This window comes from Danio aesculapii, chromosome 24, assembly GCF_903798145.1.
Source record: "Danio aesculapii chromosome 24, fDanAes4.1, whole genome shotgun sequence".
NCBI lineage: Eukaryota > Metazoa > Chordata > Actinopteri > Cypriniformes > Danionidae > Danio > Danio aesculapii.
The window spans coordinates 5,193,414-5,212,118 of record NC_079458.1 but is presented as its reverse complement, the minus strand read 5'-3'; the positions used below and the strand labels follow the sequence as shown (position 1 = coordinate 5,212,118).

Here is an 18,705-nt window from a genome sequence, read left to right as displayed (position 1 = left end):
GTTATTCACATTAAATCCACCAATAGCAAACCACAATCATTCAATCAACTCCTAGTGAACCAAATTAACCCCGCCCACCATTTGATCTCATTCAAGAGGCGATTTCACACCAATATAAAAACCACAACCACTACTAAAACTAAAATCAACTAAACTGCATTTAAATTACTTTCCTAATTACTTACTCTGAAAAGTCCATTTAATTATGTAATAATTGAATACTTAAAATCCACATGAATCTCAATTTCAAGTCAAACAAACTTTGAAGTCAAACAGGGCCTTTACAAATGAACAAAAAGAAATGGTGTGTTATTTTTTTTACCTGGCTGCTCCACTGAAGCTGTGTGTGCCATGTGGACAGAAGTGTGTCGTAGAACTCCGAGAGCTGCTGTTTCAGAGGAGCGTCTGACTGACAGATGCTTTCCCACACAGTCAACAACTGGGCCTTCAACACACAAACACACAGGTTGATTTTCATACTTCATGTTCATACATGCATAATAAAACAAAAGTGTATAAAGCATTGTCCAGTAAAGTGTCAGATTTAAATACATACATAATTTCCAGGTAACTTTTAATTGGAAAAGATATATAATAATAAAATATTGTACCTTGTGGCATTTGTAGTAGTAAGCCAGTAACTGAGGCATTCTGTCCATCTCTGTAAAAACTCTTACAAAAAGCTTTGCTTGATCTGAAACAGAACAGAGAAATAAAAGATCATCATCCCAGCATGATAAAAGCATATCAAAAACATAAACTGATGATTCTCATATTCTGCAGCATGTGTTTAATATTTATTTTGGTTGCAAAATGTATATATTTGAGCTTAGTTAGGTTTGTTTTCCATGTTCTTACTGAGCTACGGAAGGAAACAAAAATACAGTAAAAGCAGTCATATTGAGAAACATTAATACACATTTAAAAAGCTGTTTCTTATACTAATATAATTTAATAAGCAATTTATTCCTATGATTAAAAGCTGAATAATTTAAAAATGTCACATGATCCTACAGAAAATAATCTACAATGATGTTTTGATGCTCAAGAAATATGTGCAATCAATGTTTTAGCTATTGCTTTAAAAACTGTGATACACATCTTTTATTTATTTATTTATATATATATATATATATATATATATATATATATATATATATATATATATATATATATATATATATATATATATATATATATATATATATATATATATATATATATATATATAAAAATTCTTTTTCAAAACAGTGTAAAACAAAACAGCAATAAAAAAACGACAGACATTTTAAAAGGAACATGGAAACAAAAAAGAAATACAATACAAGTGTCAAAAGTCACCAAATACAATCTTATTTACATTCGTATTTAGCGTTGATAAAATGTTGCTATATAAAATTTTGTTAAGGGTTACGTGTCAGAAATCAACAGGCTCCATTTATAAAGTTCATATATATATAAACTCCATATATAAACATATATAAAATAACAGCACCACAATGAAATTAAAACAATGCATTTCTTCTCAACCATGTGATAAACATCGTTAAAGAATTCTTTGATAAATAAAAAGTATAGAAATAGAAAATACCTTTACAGTAACTTAAAATCAATTTAAGGCCTCATTTGAAATTAATGAATTTCAAAAATCAAATCTTACTGACCGCCAAACTTTTGAAGGGTAGTTAATATACAGTTTAAGTGAGAATTATAGTTTCTGTTTAACAGAGAGATTTTTTTCAACACATTTCTAAACATAATCATTTTAATAACTCATTTCTTATACCTGATTTACTTTATCTTTGCCATGATGACAGCACATAATATTAGAGTGGGGTATAAACAGAGGTCGGAGCCAGCTCCAAGTGGTTTAGACTTGAGCTCCAAGAGAGTTCAATATTGTGCTTTATGAAAGTCTACAACTAACCCAACCCCAACTACCCCAAGTAACCTGTTTTATTAATGTCTACTCCACCTACACCACATAAACCCAACCTACCTGCGGCGTAAATCCCTCCTACTTGAAGGTCACCCAACCTACTTGCAGTGTATTACCTCCCACTTGGAGATCTCCCGTCTGTAGTGTAATATTTTACTAGATTTTTTCAATACTAGTACTCAGCTTAAATTAACATTTAAAGGCTTAACTCGGTTAATTAGGCAAGTTATGGTATAACGATGGTTTGTTCTGTTGACAATGGAGAAAAAATATATAGCTTGAAGGGGCTTATAATTAGACCTTTAAATGGTATTAAAAAAAAATTAAAACCGCTTTTACTCTAGCCGAAATAAAACAAATAATAATAAAAATTATTATAGGAAATACAGTGGAAAATTCCTTGCTCTGTTTAACATAATTTGGGAAATATTTGAAAAAGAAAAAATTCACAGGAGGGCGAATAATTTTGACCTCAACTGTAGAGCATCAGTGAAACGGTATAAGCCCGATGTGATTGTGACCTGTGGCCAGAGAGTTGAATGTGGAGACGATCTGTGTGCTGGTCAGAGCCTCCAAGCGGTTCTTCAGGGCCTCCAGCTGAACACACTTCTCACTGTAGTCCGGTGTGTCCACCAACATCGCCAAACTGCCCTGCATGGCAGTCAGTTTACTGCTGATCACTGCCACGTCCTGCAAAACACACACACACACACACACACACACACACACACACACACACACACACACACATACACGAGCGTCTCACGCATTAATCTTAATGTCAGCGTGAACTGGAAGTTGCTGAGACTTTCATTTCAGCATGTTAAAGCACTTCAAATTGAAATAGAGTATTGAGTAGGGGGCAGGGCTTTCTTTTTGCGCATCATTCCCTCGTGGCAAAGAACAGTAAAAGGGGAGTGGCTTAGAATATTGTGTCTGAACCTGTCAAACTTGTGTCATCAGAGAAGGAGCCAATCCAAATGCAGATCATATGGTCAGACTTTGATTAAAGATTACCAAAGGAAACTTTTTTTTCCAGTGGATTAACTTGCACAGATTAATTGTTCATCAAAAGAATAACAATGTGCTCTAGCAAAATAAAGATTGTCAATTTTGATTTCATACGGACTTTACCTTTAAATAACCATCGAACTGCAGTCAAATAATCGAACCACAGTTGTTTCTGACCAAGGTTATAATAGTTTTGGATTTTTCCTTCATTTTAGTTTCCATTTCATTTTGACTTTTTGTTTTCAAATTCAGTTAGTTTTAGTTAGTTTTTAGAGGGAGATTTACTCGTTTTTATTAGTTTCTATATTTTGAAATTATTTAGTTTTAGTAAAGGGTTTTATTAGTTTCAGTATTAGTTTCAGTTTTTTTTTTTCTAAATAAGGATATTTGTTAGGTGCAAGATTAAAATCAACAGAATAAATGTTGTATAATAAAAACTCAGTCATACATCTATTGAAACCTGTATTCAGAGGACACATCATCTACCATCACCATCTACCCATCCTCAAATTCAAATACAACAGCCCACAAGACAGCAGACTTAAGTACAATATGTGTGCAAGGCTGCTTCTGAGGTTAGATACACAGTAATGATGGGAAGTTTACATCTTTAACACGGATGTTAGGACTCAACATTATGTAGTCAGCAATAGTAATTTCAGTCAGTAAAAACATCACCATGATCTGAAAAATAAAGTATTGCAACCCAACTGAAGCATGATTCACTTATTTAAATTCCATTATGATTTCCTGTTATGTAATAAACTTACGTTTTTCACCAGATCCTCTCATTTAACCCCTCGGTTTACCCGCGGTGCTGTTGTTCAAGTTTAGTTCACTCACAGCAGGCTGTCATGTACTGTTTTGGTTCACTGAATCACACATGTGCAGTATTATCGGTTAAACGCTTGTCAAATTTTATCTCAGTTTAACGTTACAGTTCTAATAACTGAATAAGAGTATATATTGAATTATTTCGAGTCAAAGGTGGGTGTTAGGCTTGTTAAAAGTAAGTAGTTTGTGGATAAGTGCTTACTGGAGACGTGAATCATTTCAAATGATTCAGTTCAATTTGGTGAACTAGTTCAACTGGTTCACTTAGAAGATCTGGTTAAAAAGATTAGTTCGCGATCGCGATACAGAAATAAAACCCATTATTGGGCACAAATGTGTTAAAGTAATAGTTTTAAGCCTCTGTATTTAATGCTGTTACCGTGCTGCTGTCATGTCCACTCGTTGTTTTTGTCCCAGGAGCAACAACGAGGATGACTGGACAACAACCGGCTCAATCTGGGCCAATGGCAGCAGGGCTACAGACTCTGAGGTGCCGTACGGTCAAACACCTGCAGCGCGAATAGATTTACTTCTAAAAGGCTTACAGTAAGATTATGTATTAAAAACATTTACAAAGACGAAAACGAAGGAGGTTTTTGCTATAATTTTACTTAGTTTCAGTTAGTTTTGTACGCACACAAAACAGTTTCAGTTAGTTCTAGCTTTTTGAAAAACTCTCGTTTTTATTTTTATATCAGTTAACGATAATTATTTTACATTTTAGTTTTCGTTTTTTCATTCCTTTTCGTTAACTATAATAACCTTGTTTCTGACAACTGCATATGATGCGGTTTCTTTAATAGCCACAAGGGGAACCATCAAACAGACATGAACATTTGCAAAATGTGAAACTGCTTGAGTAAAGAATTATTAGTAGAAAGAGAGTTTAAAAACTTCAAGCACCCACAATTGCCAACTACTTGTTTAGAAAACAGTAATGAACAGCTAAAGTAGTTCTCAAAAAATAAAAAAATTCTTCCTGACATATTGTTTTCTTATCGGGTGAGTATTTTCCATGTGCGGGCGGCATTCGGTAAATAATAGTGACAACTTCCAATTAACCTTAATAATTTGTAATGACTCTTTAATAACGTAAAAGCATGACATAGACACCATTTAAAAAAATCTAATATTGCATAATCGTGATTATTTCTTAGACAAAATAATCATCAGCCCAATTGCATAACTGTAATCATCACCTGTGTTTTAAAGGTCTCCTCGATGTCAGCACTGAGTGTGCTCCACTTATCAGCCTCCTGAAGTGCTTCTGCTGCCAGCTGCATACGAGACTTCACCTGGTCAATCTCCACCAGCACCTTCCAGAACACAACATGCATCACTGTGCTGGACAAACAATGCTTTATTCTGTAGAGCAAGTTAATGTCCAAAGGGGACATTTGTACAATATCTGCCTGTAATAACCTATAAAATGATGATTTGTATATTTGGCTGCATGTTTTATAATTATTTTGGTAGCGAAATTTCTAAATTTGGGGTAAGTTGGATTTGTTTTCCAAGTTTTCAAGACGACTATTTTTTTTCAAGTTTCTAAATGAAACAAAAATACAGTAAAACCAGCAATATTGTGAAATATTATTATATATATTTTTTAAAAAGCTGTTTTATAATCTAATATATTTTAAAATGTTATTTATTCCTTTGATTAAAAGCTGAATTTTCTATATTATCACTCTTGTGCATCCTTATGGATATTTTTGTCTTTTCTTATTTGATTTTACATGTTGATCTTTGTTGGCTTTGTTGATGCAAACAGAATATATTTTGGGGAAAAAAGGTGTAGAAATTTGTACTTTTATCACTTCATGAATCTCTTTTAGACTCAATTTAGAAATTGTTAACATTCAGGACAACACATATGCTCATTGAAACACATTTAAACTGCAATATTTAATTTCAGTACAATTTAGGAAAAAGCGGTCAAACTTTATTTGTAAACAACCCGTCATTTTGTTGGCAACTACTACATAAAAAATAAATAAATAAATATATATGGGCACATGTTTTAGGCTTGGCATGTGGGAAAAAATTAACATGTTGTCTTGTTTTCTGCTTTGGAGAACTGCAGGCTAAATTCATTAAAATTGAGCAATAATATTATGTGGGTGTATTCGTGTAGATATCAAGTTTTTTATATTTATTTTATATTTTTACATTGTTCATCAAAGCTTAGCAGTTTGCCCTGAAGATATAAATGAAGTAAAATAATCCTATACGAAATTTTCTTTTCGGCCCTTTATTAATCTGGGGTCGCCACCGCGGAATGAACCGCCAACTTGTGATGTGATCAATATATATAATTATAGATTAACTGAATTTGCAGAAAATATAGTTAGCTAATATATATATATATATATATAAAATTATGCAGCAGGGAAAATAAGTATTGAGCACGTCATGTTTTTCTTGGGAAAAAAATTTCTAAAGGCTTCTAAAGATGCCTCTCATATGGAGAAAGTAGTCACATGCATTGCACAGGTGTGAGTTTCTCACAGACTTCAACAGAGTGTAAACATCTTGATGGTTCTGTGGGTCTTGTCTATCAAATCTGATCTTTATTTTGTATTTTCTATTGGATTCAGGTCAGGTGATTGGCTGGGCCATTCTACAGCTTGACTTTCTTTCTCTGAAAGACTTTGAGAGTTTCCTTGGCTGTGTTTTGGATCATTGTCTTGCTGAAATGTCCACCCTGGTTTCATCTTCATCCTCCTGCTAATGTAGATGCTGGACTGAAGCAGCTGATATTCATTTACACTGAGGAAGCGGGTTGCTGAAGAACTACTGAGAGACTTTAGCTGCTGTCTGGACTTTCACTGCCGTTCTATACCTCCCTTTCTTCATGTGTTCAATATTTTTTTCCTGTGTCATTTCATTTTATTGTGCATAATTTAAATTGTAAACTAATTCATATTGTTTTCTTTGCATATTTGGATTTATTTGGTTGCCATCAACATTCAATGAAAATTTTAAGCTAACAGCACCTTTAGAAATATGTTTTCTGAGAAAAATGGTGACGTGTTCAATACTTATTCCCCCCGCTGTATGAGCATAAGAGATGACTTATACCATATCCTCAATGAAAGTGTACAAATGTTTAACAGAATTACTTATATGATCATTTTGGACCAATATTTCCATACAGTGATTTTTTAAAAAGCAGAATTAGAACCTTACCTTGAACTAATACATACTAAGAGTACTCTAAGATCAAGTAAATAATTGAGGCTTATTACTATATAATGGTACATTATCTCTATCACCCCTCTCTGACAATCCCTGTATCCACATAATAAGTGATTAGGATGCGTGTATTTATAGTTACCTGCATAGACTGCACCGTGTCCTGCTCAAATTTCTTGATGTCCTCTTTGACCAGAATCATCTGATCTTTTAGAAATGATGCCTCCTGTTTTAGAGCCTCAATATCTCTCAGTACACGCGGCATATTCTGCAGAGCCTGATTACTGCTCTCTACGGGCACACACACACACACACGCACACACACACACCACACACGCACACACGCACACACACACACACACACACACACACACACACACACACACACACACACACACACACACACAAAAAGCATTATACACTACTTGACAAAAGTCTTGTCATTGATTCCAGTTGTAAGAGCAACACAAAAAAACTTGATTTCTAGTTGATGATTTGAAAAAGTGGCAGAAGGTCGATTTTTCCAATGAATCATCTGTTGAACTGCATCCCAATCATCATAAAAACTGCAGAAGACCTACTGGAACCTGCAAGGACCCAAGATTCTCACCGAATTCAGTAAAGTTTGGTGAAGGAAAAATCATGGTTTGGGGTGACATTCAGTATGAGGGCATGCGAGAGATCTGCAGAGAGGATGGCAACATCAACAGCCTGAGGTATCAAGACATTTGTGCTGCCCATTACATTACAAACCACAGGAGAGGACAAACTCTTCAGCAGGATAGCGCTGCTCCTTATACTTCAGCCTCCACATCAAAGTTTCTGAAAGCAAAGAAGGTCAAGGTGCTCCAGGATTGGCCAGTCCAGTCACCAGACATGAACATTATTGAGCATGTCTGGGGTAAGATGAAGGAGGAGGCATTGAAGATGAATCCAAAGACTCTTGATGAACTCTGGGAGTCCTGCAAGAACGCTTTCTTTGCCATTCCAGATGACTTTATTAAGAAGTGATTTGAGTCATTGCAGAGATGTATGGATGCAGTCCTCCAAGCTCATGATGGAGTCAGACACAATATTCCTTCTGTTTCCACTGGAGCATGACTTTATATTCTATACTGGACGTTATTTCTGTTAAGTGACATGACTTTTGTCTAAGCAGAGTCAGACCTTACTGTCCTAAATAAATAATTAAAAATGAAGGCATGATCATATTTTATTTTGGTACAATAAGTGTAATCTAGAGGTCTTTGCCTTTCATATAAGCCACTTCTGATACCAAATGATCAACTAGAAGTCAAGTTATTATTTGTTGTTCCTATCGATAGTCAGGCTCGCTTCTGTTGGTGTCATCAATCTGGCAACCTGTGCTTGTGTGCGTTTTGAACCAGGCAAACAATACCTAGTTCAACCACTTAGTCTCAAACATAAATACTGCACTTTTAAGTTACTTTAATACAATTTAAATTGTAAATGCGCTATAGAAATAAAGATGAATTGAATTAATAAGAGTGAAGTGTTCAAATCCTCACCCTCTATGGAGTTATTGACCTCCTGAATGAAGAGCTGCAGCTTCATGACCAGAGTCGAAGCGTGCGCGTCTGCTTTCCCGGGTGCATCTTTCTGCGCCACTTTAAACGCTCCATTAACCCAGTCCTTCACATCAAAATCATCCGCCAGGAACTTGGAGAAGTCCATCTTCACCTCTTTAGAGACCCTACAAAGCCAGATTCACCATCTCAAAGGCTCAACCCCATCTGCAGAGAGCAAATGCATGATAACGACAAGGTGTGAACATGTTTAGCAGAGTGCTTTTGGATTGTTTACTCAAATAAAACGTTGGTTTTATATTTGCACATTCGTTTATTGACTTGTGACATGCTCCCTATATTGTTTCCCACTGTACTTTAAATATCCGGTGTGAAATACACTTTAAAATAATTCACAGAGCCTGGTCGGTACCTGGATGGGAGACCACATGGGAAAACTAGGTTGCTGTTGGAAGTGGTGTTAGTGAGGCCAGCAGGAAGCGCTCAACATGTGGTCCTAACGCCTCAGTAAAGTGGACACCATACTGTCAGTGGGCGCCATCTTTCGGATGAGACGTTAAAGCAAGGTCCTGACTCTCTGTGGTCATTAAAAATCCCATGGCACCCGATGTCCTGGCCAAATTCCCTCCATGGGCCCTTACCCATCATAGCCTTCCAATCCTCCCTATCCATTGAATTGGCTCTATCACCGTCTCTCCACTCCATCAATAGCTGCTCCAAGTGAATGCAGCACACTGGTGGGGCTGTGGAGAGACCCCCCGCATGATTGTGAAGCACTTTGGGTGTATAAATGCGCTATATAAATACACATTACATTACAGAGCTCCTCTCTCAAAGGCCAAACTTTCTAAAATATATATAAATGTTTCAGATGTGTGTGATAACTGTACTTTTACCATTTATCCTTAGTCATACGTCTGTATTTTGTCCCAAGTTGCAAAACTATTGGATTACTTTCTTTAAAATTGTTTCTGATATTCTGGGGGTCAAGTTAGCCGTTTGCCCTTTAATCGTGATCTTTGGTGTTCCCTCTCAGTGTCAGCCTTTAAACTGGAGACACGCTGACAGTAGCTTTTGCATCTCCTCTTGTTAGGTGCAGAATACTGTTGTCTCGGACCTCCCCACAACCCTCCTCTATTTCACTGGGGCTCAAAATTTGATCTTCTGATTAAAACTTGCGAAATTTAATAAAATATCAGAGGTAGGGGAGAAGTTTTTAGAAAAATGGCAACAATTTATTGCATTCTTTGAAGGTGCAGTAATGCACTCCCTAAATGCTAATATCTGGTTACCCGCTAATACCCGGTTAGCATAATATCTTTCAAATACATTCTTCTCCTGTCGTCCAAAGCCACGCCTCCTGAAATCACGAACGCACACATTAAAGATGACAGAGACCCACTAGTTCATGTCATTTGCCAGTTAGAAAACGTTAAAATACTACAATTCTGAATGAAAAAAAAGTATTACATCTAGCACGTCTTTAGTATTGTACTTAGCAAGCAAAACTTGTCATCACTCTCTCGTCAGTCTCACTCTCTCACACACTTTGTCCTTAAGCGACTACTGTATGCTTAGTGGTTGGCCGGTGGGCTGCAGGAATTACACTTATTACTAAGACTGAATATTCAAAGTAGCATGGAAAACAGTAAAGGGAGCGCGTCACATGTTGTCATTGTTCAAAAATGAACCAATGTGAATATAAAAGTAACTTCAGCTCAGTAAAGCAGGCTGGACTCAATAGTGCTACTTACTGATGTTTTGTTGTTAAACTAAATAAATATCAACATTATCAATGCTGTAAAATGCCCTTATAAAACTGAAAACATTACCACACAATCTACATCAGCTTTGGGGGACTAAAAGATTTTTAAAACATAACATTACCTGTCTAGCTGAAATACTTCAGCCAAAACTTTTGCAAAAATATTGATTCAGGATTTTAAAAGTTTTGATTCAGCATTTGTTTTTTCTGCTGTCACCCTTGAACAGGGGTCCGTTCTTTGTACATGGATTACTCAGCTAGCTGGATTTGGTTATTGACGATTTGATACAATCCAGGATCATTTCGTTCTTCAAAACTCATCCGAGAGTTGTCGTCATGGCAACAGTTCTGGTAGCTCAAACCTGCGAGGGAGCAGGTTTATTTCATGCAAACAGGATTAGATCGGGTCAGCTCAAGCAAAGGTAATATTGAAAGTATGTACCGAATGCTGATGCTTTCTTACAGTAGTAATCTATAGATTTTATACACTTGGGAAAAAAGTAAAATAGTTTTAAAAGCTTATATATACACACTTATAATAATATTAAATAATATTTCTGTTTATATGCACATTAGTTTAAAAATATATATAAATAAAATTAGAAAAGAAACGTACAAAAACGGGGTGGATCAAAGAGAACATTTATTAATATGGATTTTTTAGATACAAATGCGCACTATTTAAAGGTAGCGATCCAGCTTTAGTACAATTTCTATAAGATAATAGACAAGCACAATATTCCATTTTTTTGTTTGTTTTTTATAAAGGAATAATAATTTATGCAGTTATGCATGTTTTGACAGCTAATATGCTCATAATTTGATGCTTCTCAAAAGTAGCAAGTAAGACACCTTTACCCATATCCAAATGCTTTTTTGATGCTAAATTAATTTAAATTCCTTACGCCGATTAAGAAATTAAAATAGGCCTAGGCTACTATAGTAAAGAAAATCCGACCTAAAATCTAAAACTAAATAAATTGCTGAATACTCTCGACACATGAAAGTGTAAAGCCTGCAGTCCACAACACATGTGGAAAGTTATTGCGTATCATATTTAACAAACCGTACTATGAATATTATATAATTTTGCTCACATGGATAATTGAATATTAACCAGATGATGTCACTACGCTGCTGTGCCATCAGCCAATCGCTGCATTGCTGATCATGATTTCGAGGATCAATAGATCCGTCCTTTACAACACATGCAGCGATCTCAGATCAGTTCATCCAGACATTTTAATCTGATTCACGAACTTGTTAGAAGAACCAAATTAGCCAGAGATCAGTTATCAAGATCACATACTCTCTGATACTTCATACTGTAGCCGTGGAGGGCATTTCTGTCTGTCTCATGCTGAACACAGTCAACCAATCGCAATAGACTGGGTCATTGGTCCAATCAGCGCAGATTAGCTTTGCACTAAGGAGGGGTTTGGGAAAAAATGAATCACTGAACGAGGCATGTGAGAGTCAGTGGGATAATTAGGTCAAAATAAATGCAGATTATAAGACAATGAAAGTGTTTTTTGACCTTGCATGCATATCAGCATGCTGTTGGAGACCCTTAAAACCTAAATATGACCTTTTTTAAAGCAAAATAGGGACTCTTTACAGACCGCATGAACTGGAAGCTGCACCCATATTTTTTCGTACTGTGAGGAATATTCAATGAGAAAACGGTGGGCGTGGCTTATTTTTGCAAGCTGATTGGATGTAATAAAGTAGGCATTTCATTCAGATTGATTGGGAAGAGGGTTTGGGGTGAGTTATTACAACCTAACAGACTCCTCCTCCTCACCATTTCTGTTTGTTGTCAAAACTGACTGCTGGAGGGGCGTGGTTAAATGTTAGCCACGCCCAATACCCCACGCAGACGTAATCTGAGAATCTAACTAAAAAAACGGGGAGTGCATTTTCAGATTTCAGTTTTAGATTACAAGGGCAAACTATTTTTGTTCTTAATGACATGCACAGATGAATTGTTCACCACAAAACTAGCAATGTGAGCTGACAAAATCATATGCTTAGTTTTATACTTTCATTTGTGACTTCAAACCAACATTAACACAACTTTTTGACTGTGAACATCTATTATTAATTATTATTATTAATGAGAAAGTCCGATTGTGTGAATATGAAACCAACTTTACCTCAATCTGAAACTCCCCGTCAGACCTTCACCAGTCTATTCCATAGTTCTTGCCCACGGCCGCTTTAGACACGAACATGAAATAAACAGCCCACGAAAAAGAAATGATCATGACCACGAGATACAGTTCAAACAGCGCGATGGCTTCCTCCAGCGTTGATTCAGTGGGATAGAAAGATAAATTGTCTTTCTGAGATTAATGTTTGCAGTAGTGTTTGCAACGTTTCCTGGTTGCGCTTCTTTTGAAATGGTCCGGTGGTAGAACAAGTTGGAGGATAAACATTCCGCTTTAAAGGACAGAAATAGTTTTATAGCATATAGTGTGGTGGGAAAACAGTCTATAGACGTCTACAACTATTTTTAGAGAATAAGTGTTGTTGTTATTGTACATAAACACACGTGCATTACATTTGTGTTATTAAAATAACTTGAGTCTTGAGTGACGTGACTGTGTTGCGTCTTATGTAGTTCGGGTGGGTTACGTGTCAATAGAAATTCGCCCAAAAAACAAACAAAATATATATTTTTAAAAAGTTTAATGTATGAAAAGGTTTAAAATATCGACGTTTTAATTAAGATAAAAATAAATAAATAAATAACTTTCATAAGGTAAAAATGACACCTTATAAAATTTAAATTATTTAAATGTTTAGCTTAAAATAAAACAACTTAAATTAAATGAAACTGAATTAAATATAAATAACTCCATTGACGTTTCATGATAAACATCCTGTTAATGATATTTTAAATTAAATGTACATGAGAAAATAAATTAAAAACAATTAGAGGAAACAGTTGAATATTTTTATTTACATAGCGTGTGCTAAAATAACATCTAAAAACGTAATTAGGTTAACTTAATTCTTAATTAACGATTGTCAAAGTGTTCTTTAGTGTTCTCCACGTCCAGAAGCAAAAAATGGCACAGAAGATTTTATCCGAAGGCTTTGTCAGCTCATTGCTGCCTCCTGCTGACTCACTAGTAAACTACACCTCATAAAGAGGATAGAATCACCATTAGGTCATTCTAAGCTCTTTGACCTCAATTAGAGGTCAAATGCAGCATCACTTTAAATGACATTGAATGACGTGAGAATGCTTTTAAATCAGTTCATTTTTAAGATCCTCAGTGATTACTTACGTATTATATTCCTCACGCTTGCTTGTCTTTAACCAAGAAAAACAAGATGTTGATACCCTAACCCAAAACTTGATACTGTTTTATCAGCAATCCTTTTTTTATAATATAAACTGTACATAAATGACAAATTAAATATTTTTTTATTATTATTATTAGTAATTTAATAAAATATGTGTATAAAATATAATTATTATCAATACACATTTTTATTAAATATTAATTTAACTTTTAAATTAATTATAAATAAAACTCTTAAACTATTCCAGTGTTCTCTTTAATTGATTTTGCATTTAAATCCAGCCGCATGTATACATATATGTGCTCCACATATTTGTTTAATTAAATAATTTTATTTTGTATTAATTTTATTTATTCTATTATTATTATTAAAATTAAACTATTCTAGTGTTTTCTTATGCATATATGTTTGTTTATGCATATACATTCAGTCACAGATGTGCTCCACATATTTGTTTATTTTTAATTTAATTAATATATTTTTCTAATTTTATTTTGTATTATTTGTATTTCTTCTATTATTATTATTATTATTATTATTTTTTTTATTTTTATTATAATTGTTGTTGTTGTTGTTATTGTTATTATTATTGTTATTATTTTATTATTATTATTATTGTTATTATTTTATTATTATTTTTATTATTATTATTATTATGATTGTTGTTATTATTGTTGTTGTTATTATTATTATTATTATTATTATTTTATTATTATTATTATTATTATTATTATTATTGTTATTTTATTATTATTTTTATTATTATTGTTATTATTATTATTATTATTATTATTATTATTAATGTTAATATTATTGTTATTATTTTATTATTATTATTGTTATTATTATTGTTATTATTATTATTATTATTATTATTATTAATAAACTATTCTAGTGTTTTCTTCGTTTGTTCTTGCATTTAAATCCAGCCACTGATGTGCTCCACGTTTATACATATATGTGCTACACGTATTTTTTTAATAAAATTAATTTAATATATTATTCTAATTGTATTTTTTATTATTTGTATTTATTCTATTATTATTATTATTATTATTATTTTATTTTTTATTATAATTGTTGTTGTTGTTGTTGTTATTGTTATTAGGGGTTCGAGCGCGAAGCGCTGAAACCCTATTGTTTTTGTTAGGATTTTTATTATTATTATTATTATTTTACTTCTGCCATAATCACTATTGCCCAGGCCAAACCGTAAGGCCTATTGGCTTCAAACTTGGTCAGATTGTAGTACTCCTCACCGCTACTCAGATCCAAAGGCTCGTCCAAATCGGCCCATAGGTGGCGCTACAGCGCTGAAAACAAAAATTTTTTAGTTATTTGGCAGCCATTTGTAAACCGCTTGTCGTAGGCTCAAAAACTTTACATTTTTGGAATCCTTGGATCAGCCCGAACAAAAGTGGAGTCACTCAGATTTTCTCTAGGACGCACCGTTTTCGCGCTACGCCGCGATTTGTCCGACACCTACTTTTGCAAACTAGTCCTAGGGTTTTCGCTCAATCTGAACCAAACCAGTGTAGAAATGTTCTCTGGACACTGAATAGCAAAAGTTATCGAAAGAAAGTTGAAATTTTGATTTCACGCGAAATTGTACACAAAAATGTAACATGCTAATCTAAGCTAAAAGCTAATTATAGCTGTAACTTTTGAACGGATTGAGATATCTTCACCAAACTTGGTACACACATCTATAAGGTTAATTTGAGGTGACGGTGCAAAACTCGCGAACTTTGGCCACATGGTGGCGCTATAAGGCTTAAAAAACATAAATAAGACTCTAACCATACAACCATTAGTCCAATCAGCTTGAAATTTGGCATGCAGTGTCTTTGTCCAACGTGTCATGACATACTATAAGGACATTGGCATATCTCAAAAAACATGGCCGCCATTAGCCAATTAAGATTGAGCAGCCATTAAACTAGGTTAACGATGCGTGATCTGAACGAAACTCGGTGGGCATGTTCGACTCATGGTCCTAGAGGTCTGTAAGAATTTTGAAAGAAATTGGCCACTAGGGGGCGTTTTTGTGTTTTTGGAGGTTGTAATTGATTGGTTATTACACAAAGTTTTGCACAGCCACACAAAATGCATATCATATGATAGGCCTGCTCATACCAAACAGTCTGACGCTAAAATCACTGCTGTCACTCAATCTGTTCATTAAATATTAATTAATATATGAAAAACCTACTTTTGCGAACTAGTCCTAGGGTTTTCAACCAATCTGAACCAAACCAGTGTAGAAATGTTCTCTGGACACTGCATAGCAAAAGTTATCGAAAGAAAGTTGAAATTTTGATTTCACGCGAAACCGTACACAAAAATGTAACATGCTAATGTAAGCTAAAAGCTAATTGTAGCTCTAACTTTTGAACGGATTGAGATATCTTCACCAAACTTGGTACACACATGTATACGGTCAACTTGAGGTGACCGTGTAAAATTCGCAGACTTTGGCCACATGGTGGCGCTATAAGGTTTAAAAAACATAAAAAACACTCTAACCATACAACCATTAGTCCAATCAGCTTGAAATTTGGCATGCTGTGTTACACATAGTTTTGCACAGCCACACAAAATACATTTCATATGATAGGCCTGCTCATACCGAACAGTCTGACGCTAAAACCACTGCTGTAACTCAATCTGTTCATTAAATATTAATTAATATATGAAAAACCTACTTTTACGAACTAGTCCCTGGTTTTTCGCTCAATCGCCACGAAACCAGTGTTGTATGAATCTCTGAACTGTGCAGATCAATAGTTATTGAAAGCAGGTTCACTTTCATCTTTAGGCAGCTATAAATGGCTCATTTACAAAAGGGGTGTGTCTTTATTGACCTACATGCCTGTAAATGCATAAAAATAACTCAAAACTTCATGCAATCAGGTATGCACATCTGGCATGTGATTCTCAACAAGCATGCAAAATTTTGTGAAGATAGGTCAATAGGTGGCGCTATAACAGTAGAAAAGGTCTCAAAACACTGATTTTCATTACTATATGACCATAAATTGCAGAATATGTGTTCATTTGAGACAGCTTTTCGCAAATATACTTGATCTGACATATTATATGACAGGCCTGCTCATTCTGATCTCTTTGGCAGAAAATCCACTGCTGCAACTCAAACCATCCATTAATTATTTATCATTATTAGCTACTTTTAGGAACTAGTCCCTGCTTTTTTGCTCAATTTCAACAAAACCAGTGTTGTACAAATGTCTGGACTGTCTAAATCAATAATTATGAAAAACAATTGAACTTTGTGCATAAATGAGCTTGATATATTTATCTAAAGAGCATAGTGTGTGTTCATATGCTTCCATAAAGTGTCTAAACATGCATTACTAATTTAAACCACTAGATGGCAGCGCAAGACCTCATAATGTTGGTTCAAAGACACCAAAATTCCATTAAAGATCATTCTGAATCACATCTTGACAAGGTATAAACTCTGTTATTGCATTTAAAAGCTGATTTAGTCCCAGGTTACCACTTCATTCATTCATTTACGCTTTATATTTTGCCATTTATTACATTCCATCATGGATTTCTTTAGGGTCAGCCTTAAATGTTGGGTTGTTCTACATCTAAGTTGCCTTAATGGCAATTAGGTTGCCAAATGCTCGAACCCCGTCAATCGCCGCTTGCGGCTATATTTATTATTGTTATTATTCTATTATTATTATTATTATTACTAAACTATTCTGGTGTTTTCTCTGTTTGTTTATGCGTATACATTTAGCCACTGATGTGCTCTACATATTTATGTATATACAGTTAAAGACAGAATTATTAGCCCCCTTTTTAATTTTCTTTTCTCTTTTTAAATATTTCCCAAATGATGTTTAACAGAGCAAGGAAATTTTCACAGTATGTCTGATAATATTTTTTCTTCTGGAGAAAGTCTTATTTGTTTTATTTCGGCAAGAATAAAAGCAGTTTTTAATTTTTTATGAACCATTTTAAGGTCAATATTATTAGCCCCTTTAACTATATATTTTTTTTCGACTGTCTACAGAACAAACCATCATTATACAATAACTTGCCTAATTACCCTAACCTGCCTAGTTAACCTAATTAACCTAGTTAAGCCTTTAAATGTCACTTTAAGCTGTATAGAAGTGTCTTGAAAAATATCTAGTCAAATATTATTTACTGTCATCATGGCAACGATAAAATAAATCAGTTATTAGAAATGAGTTATTAAAACTATTATGATTAGAAATGTGTTGAAAAAAATGTCTCTGTTAAACAAAAATTGGGGAAAAAATAAACGGGGGCTAATAACTCTGACTTCAACTGTAAATGCTAAACATATTTTGAATTTACTTAAATTTTATAATTTTTTTATTATTGTATTTATTCTGTTATTAGTAGTAGTATTATTATTAAGCTATTCTAGTGTTTTCTTTGTTTGCACTGGTGTGCTTCACACTTTTAAAGTTTTAAAACCAAATATAAACACTTTTCTGCTCCTTTTTTTACCGATTTCAGCATATTTTGACACTTCCTGTGCTTATCTTCCTTAAAGTTGCTGTAGCTCAACACTTCCAGAACCACATCAGATAAACCAGAATGCCTCATAAACATATCGAGAACAAAAATCAAACACTTTCTGTTCAAGAGATTAAGCTCTGATGAAATCACATTGAGCAATTTTAACCAAGAACATGCATGTGGAGTATGAAAAAGAAATGCTGAGCGAAGAAAGCACCTTCACCTTCTTAACAGAGAAGTTAGTGGAAGTTTTTTAAAAAAACATAATTTAAAGTCATTTATTTTCCCAGACCAACACAAAAACACACAACAAATACTGTTTAAAAGGAGAGTTTACCCCCGTCAATTATTGTCCTTACCATTTACTCACACTCAAGTGATACTAAACCTTTGAATTCCTTTCTTCTGTTAAACACAAGGCGACATGGTGGCTCAGTGGTTAGCACTGTCGCCACGCATAAACGTTTCTTTCTCAAAAACACAAACACAAATACATACATGCTGCTTAGGTATTATTGTAGCCCATTATTGTAGATCCCCATGGCCCCAAAACACCCTTAGACTTGGCT

General features: G+C 34.2%; 1 protein-coding gene across 1 annotated transcript in view; it reads right to left on the bottom strand.

Moving 5' to 3' along the window:
• The window catches only part of cog7 (component of oligomeric golgi complex 7), a 28,167-nt gene extending 15,483 nt beyond the window's left edge, over positions 1–12,684 (bottom strand). Inside the window, exons 1-7 of the mRNA XM_056450521.1 lie at positions 12,451–12,684; positions 8,512–8,736; positions 7,125–7,273; positions 4,984–5,100; positions 2,461–2,629; positions 612–694; positions 323–445 (exon numbers count right to left, since the gene is read on the bottom strand). Of these exons, the coding sequence (XP_056306496.1) occupies positions 323–445; positions 612–694; positions 2,461–2,629; positions 4,984–5,100; positions 7,125–7,273; positions 8,512–8,677 (807 nt within the window). The 5' untranslated portion in view covers positions 8,678–8,736; positions 12,451–12,684. The remainder of the gene's footprint in view (positions 1–322; positions 446–611; positions 695–2,460; positions 2,630–4,983; positions 5,101–7,124; positions 7,274–8,511; positions 8,737–12,450) is intronic.
• Positions 12,685–18,705: the final 6,021 nt, after the last annotated feature.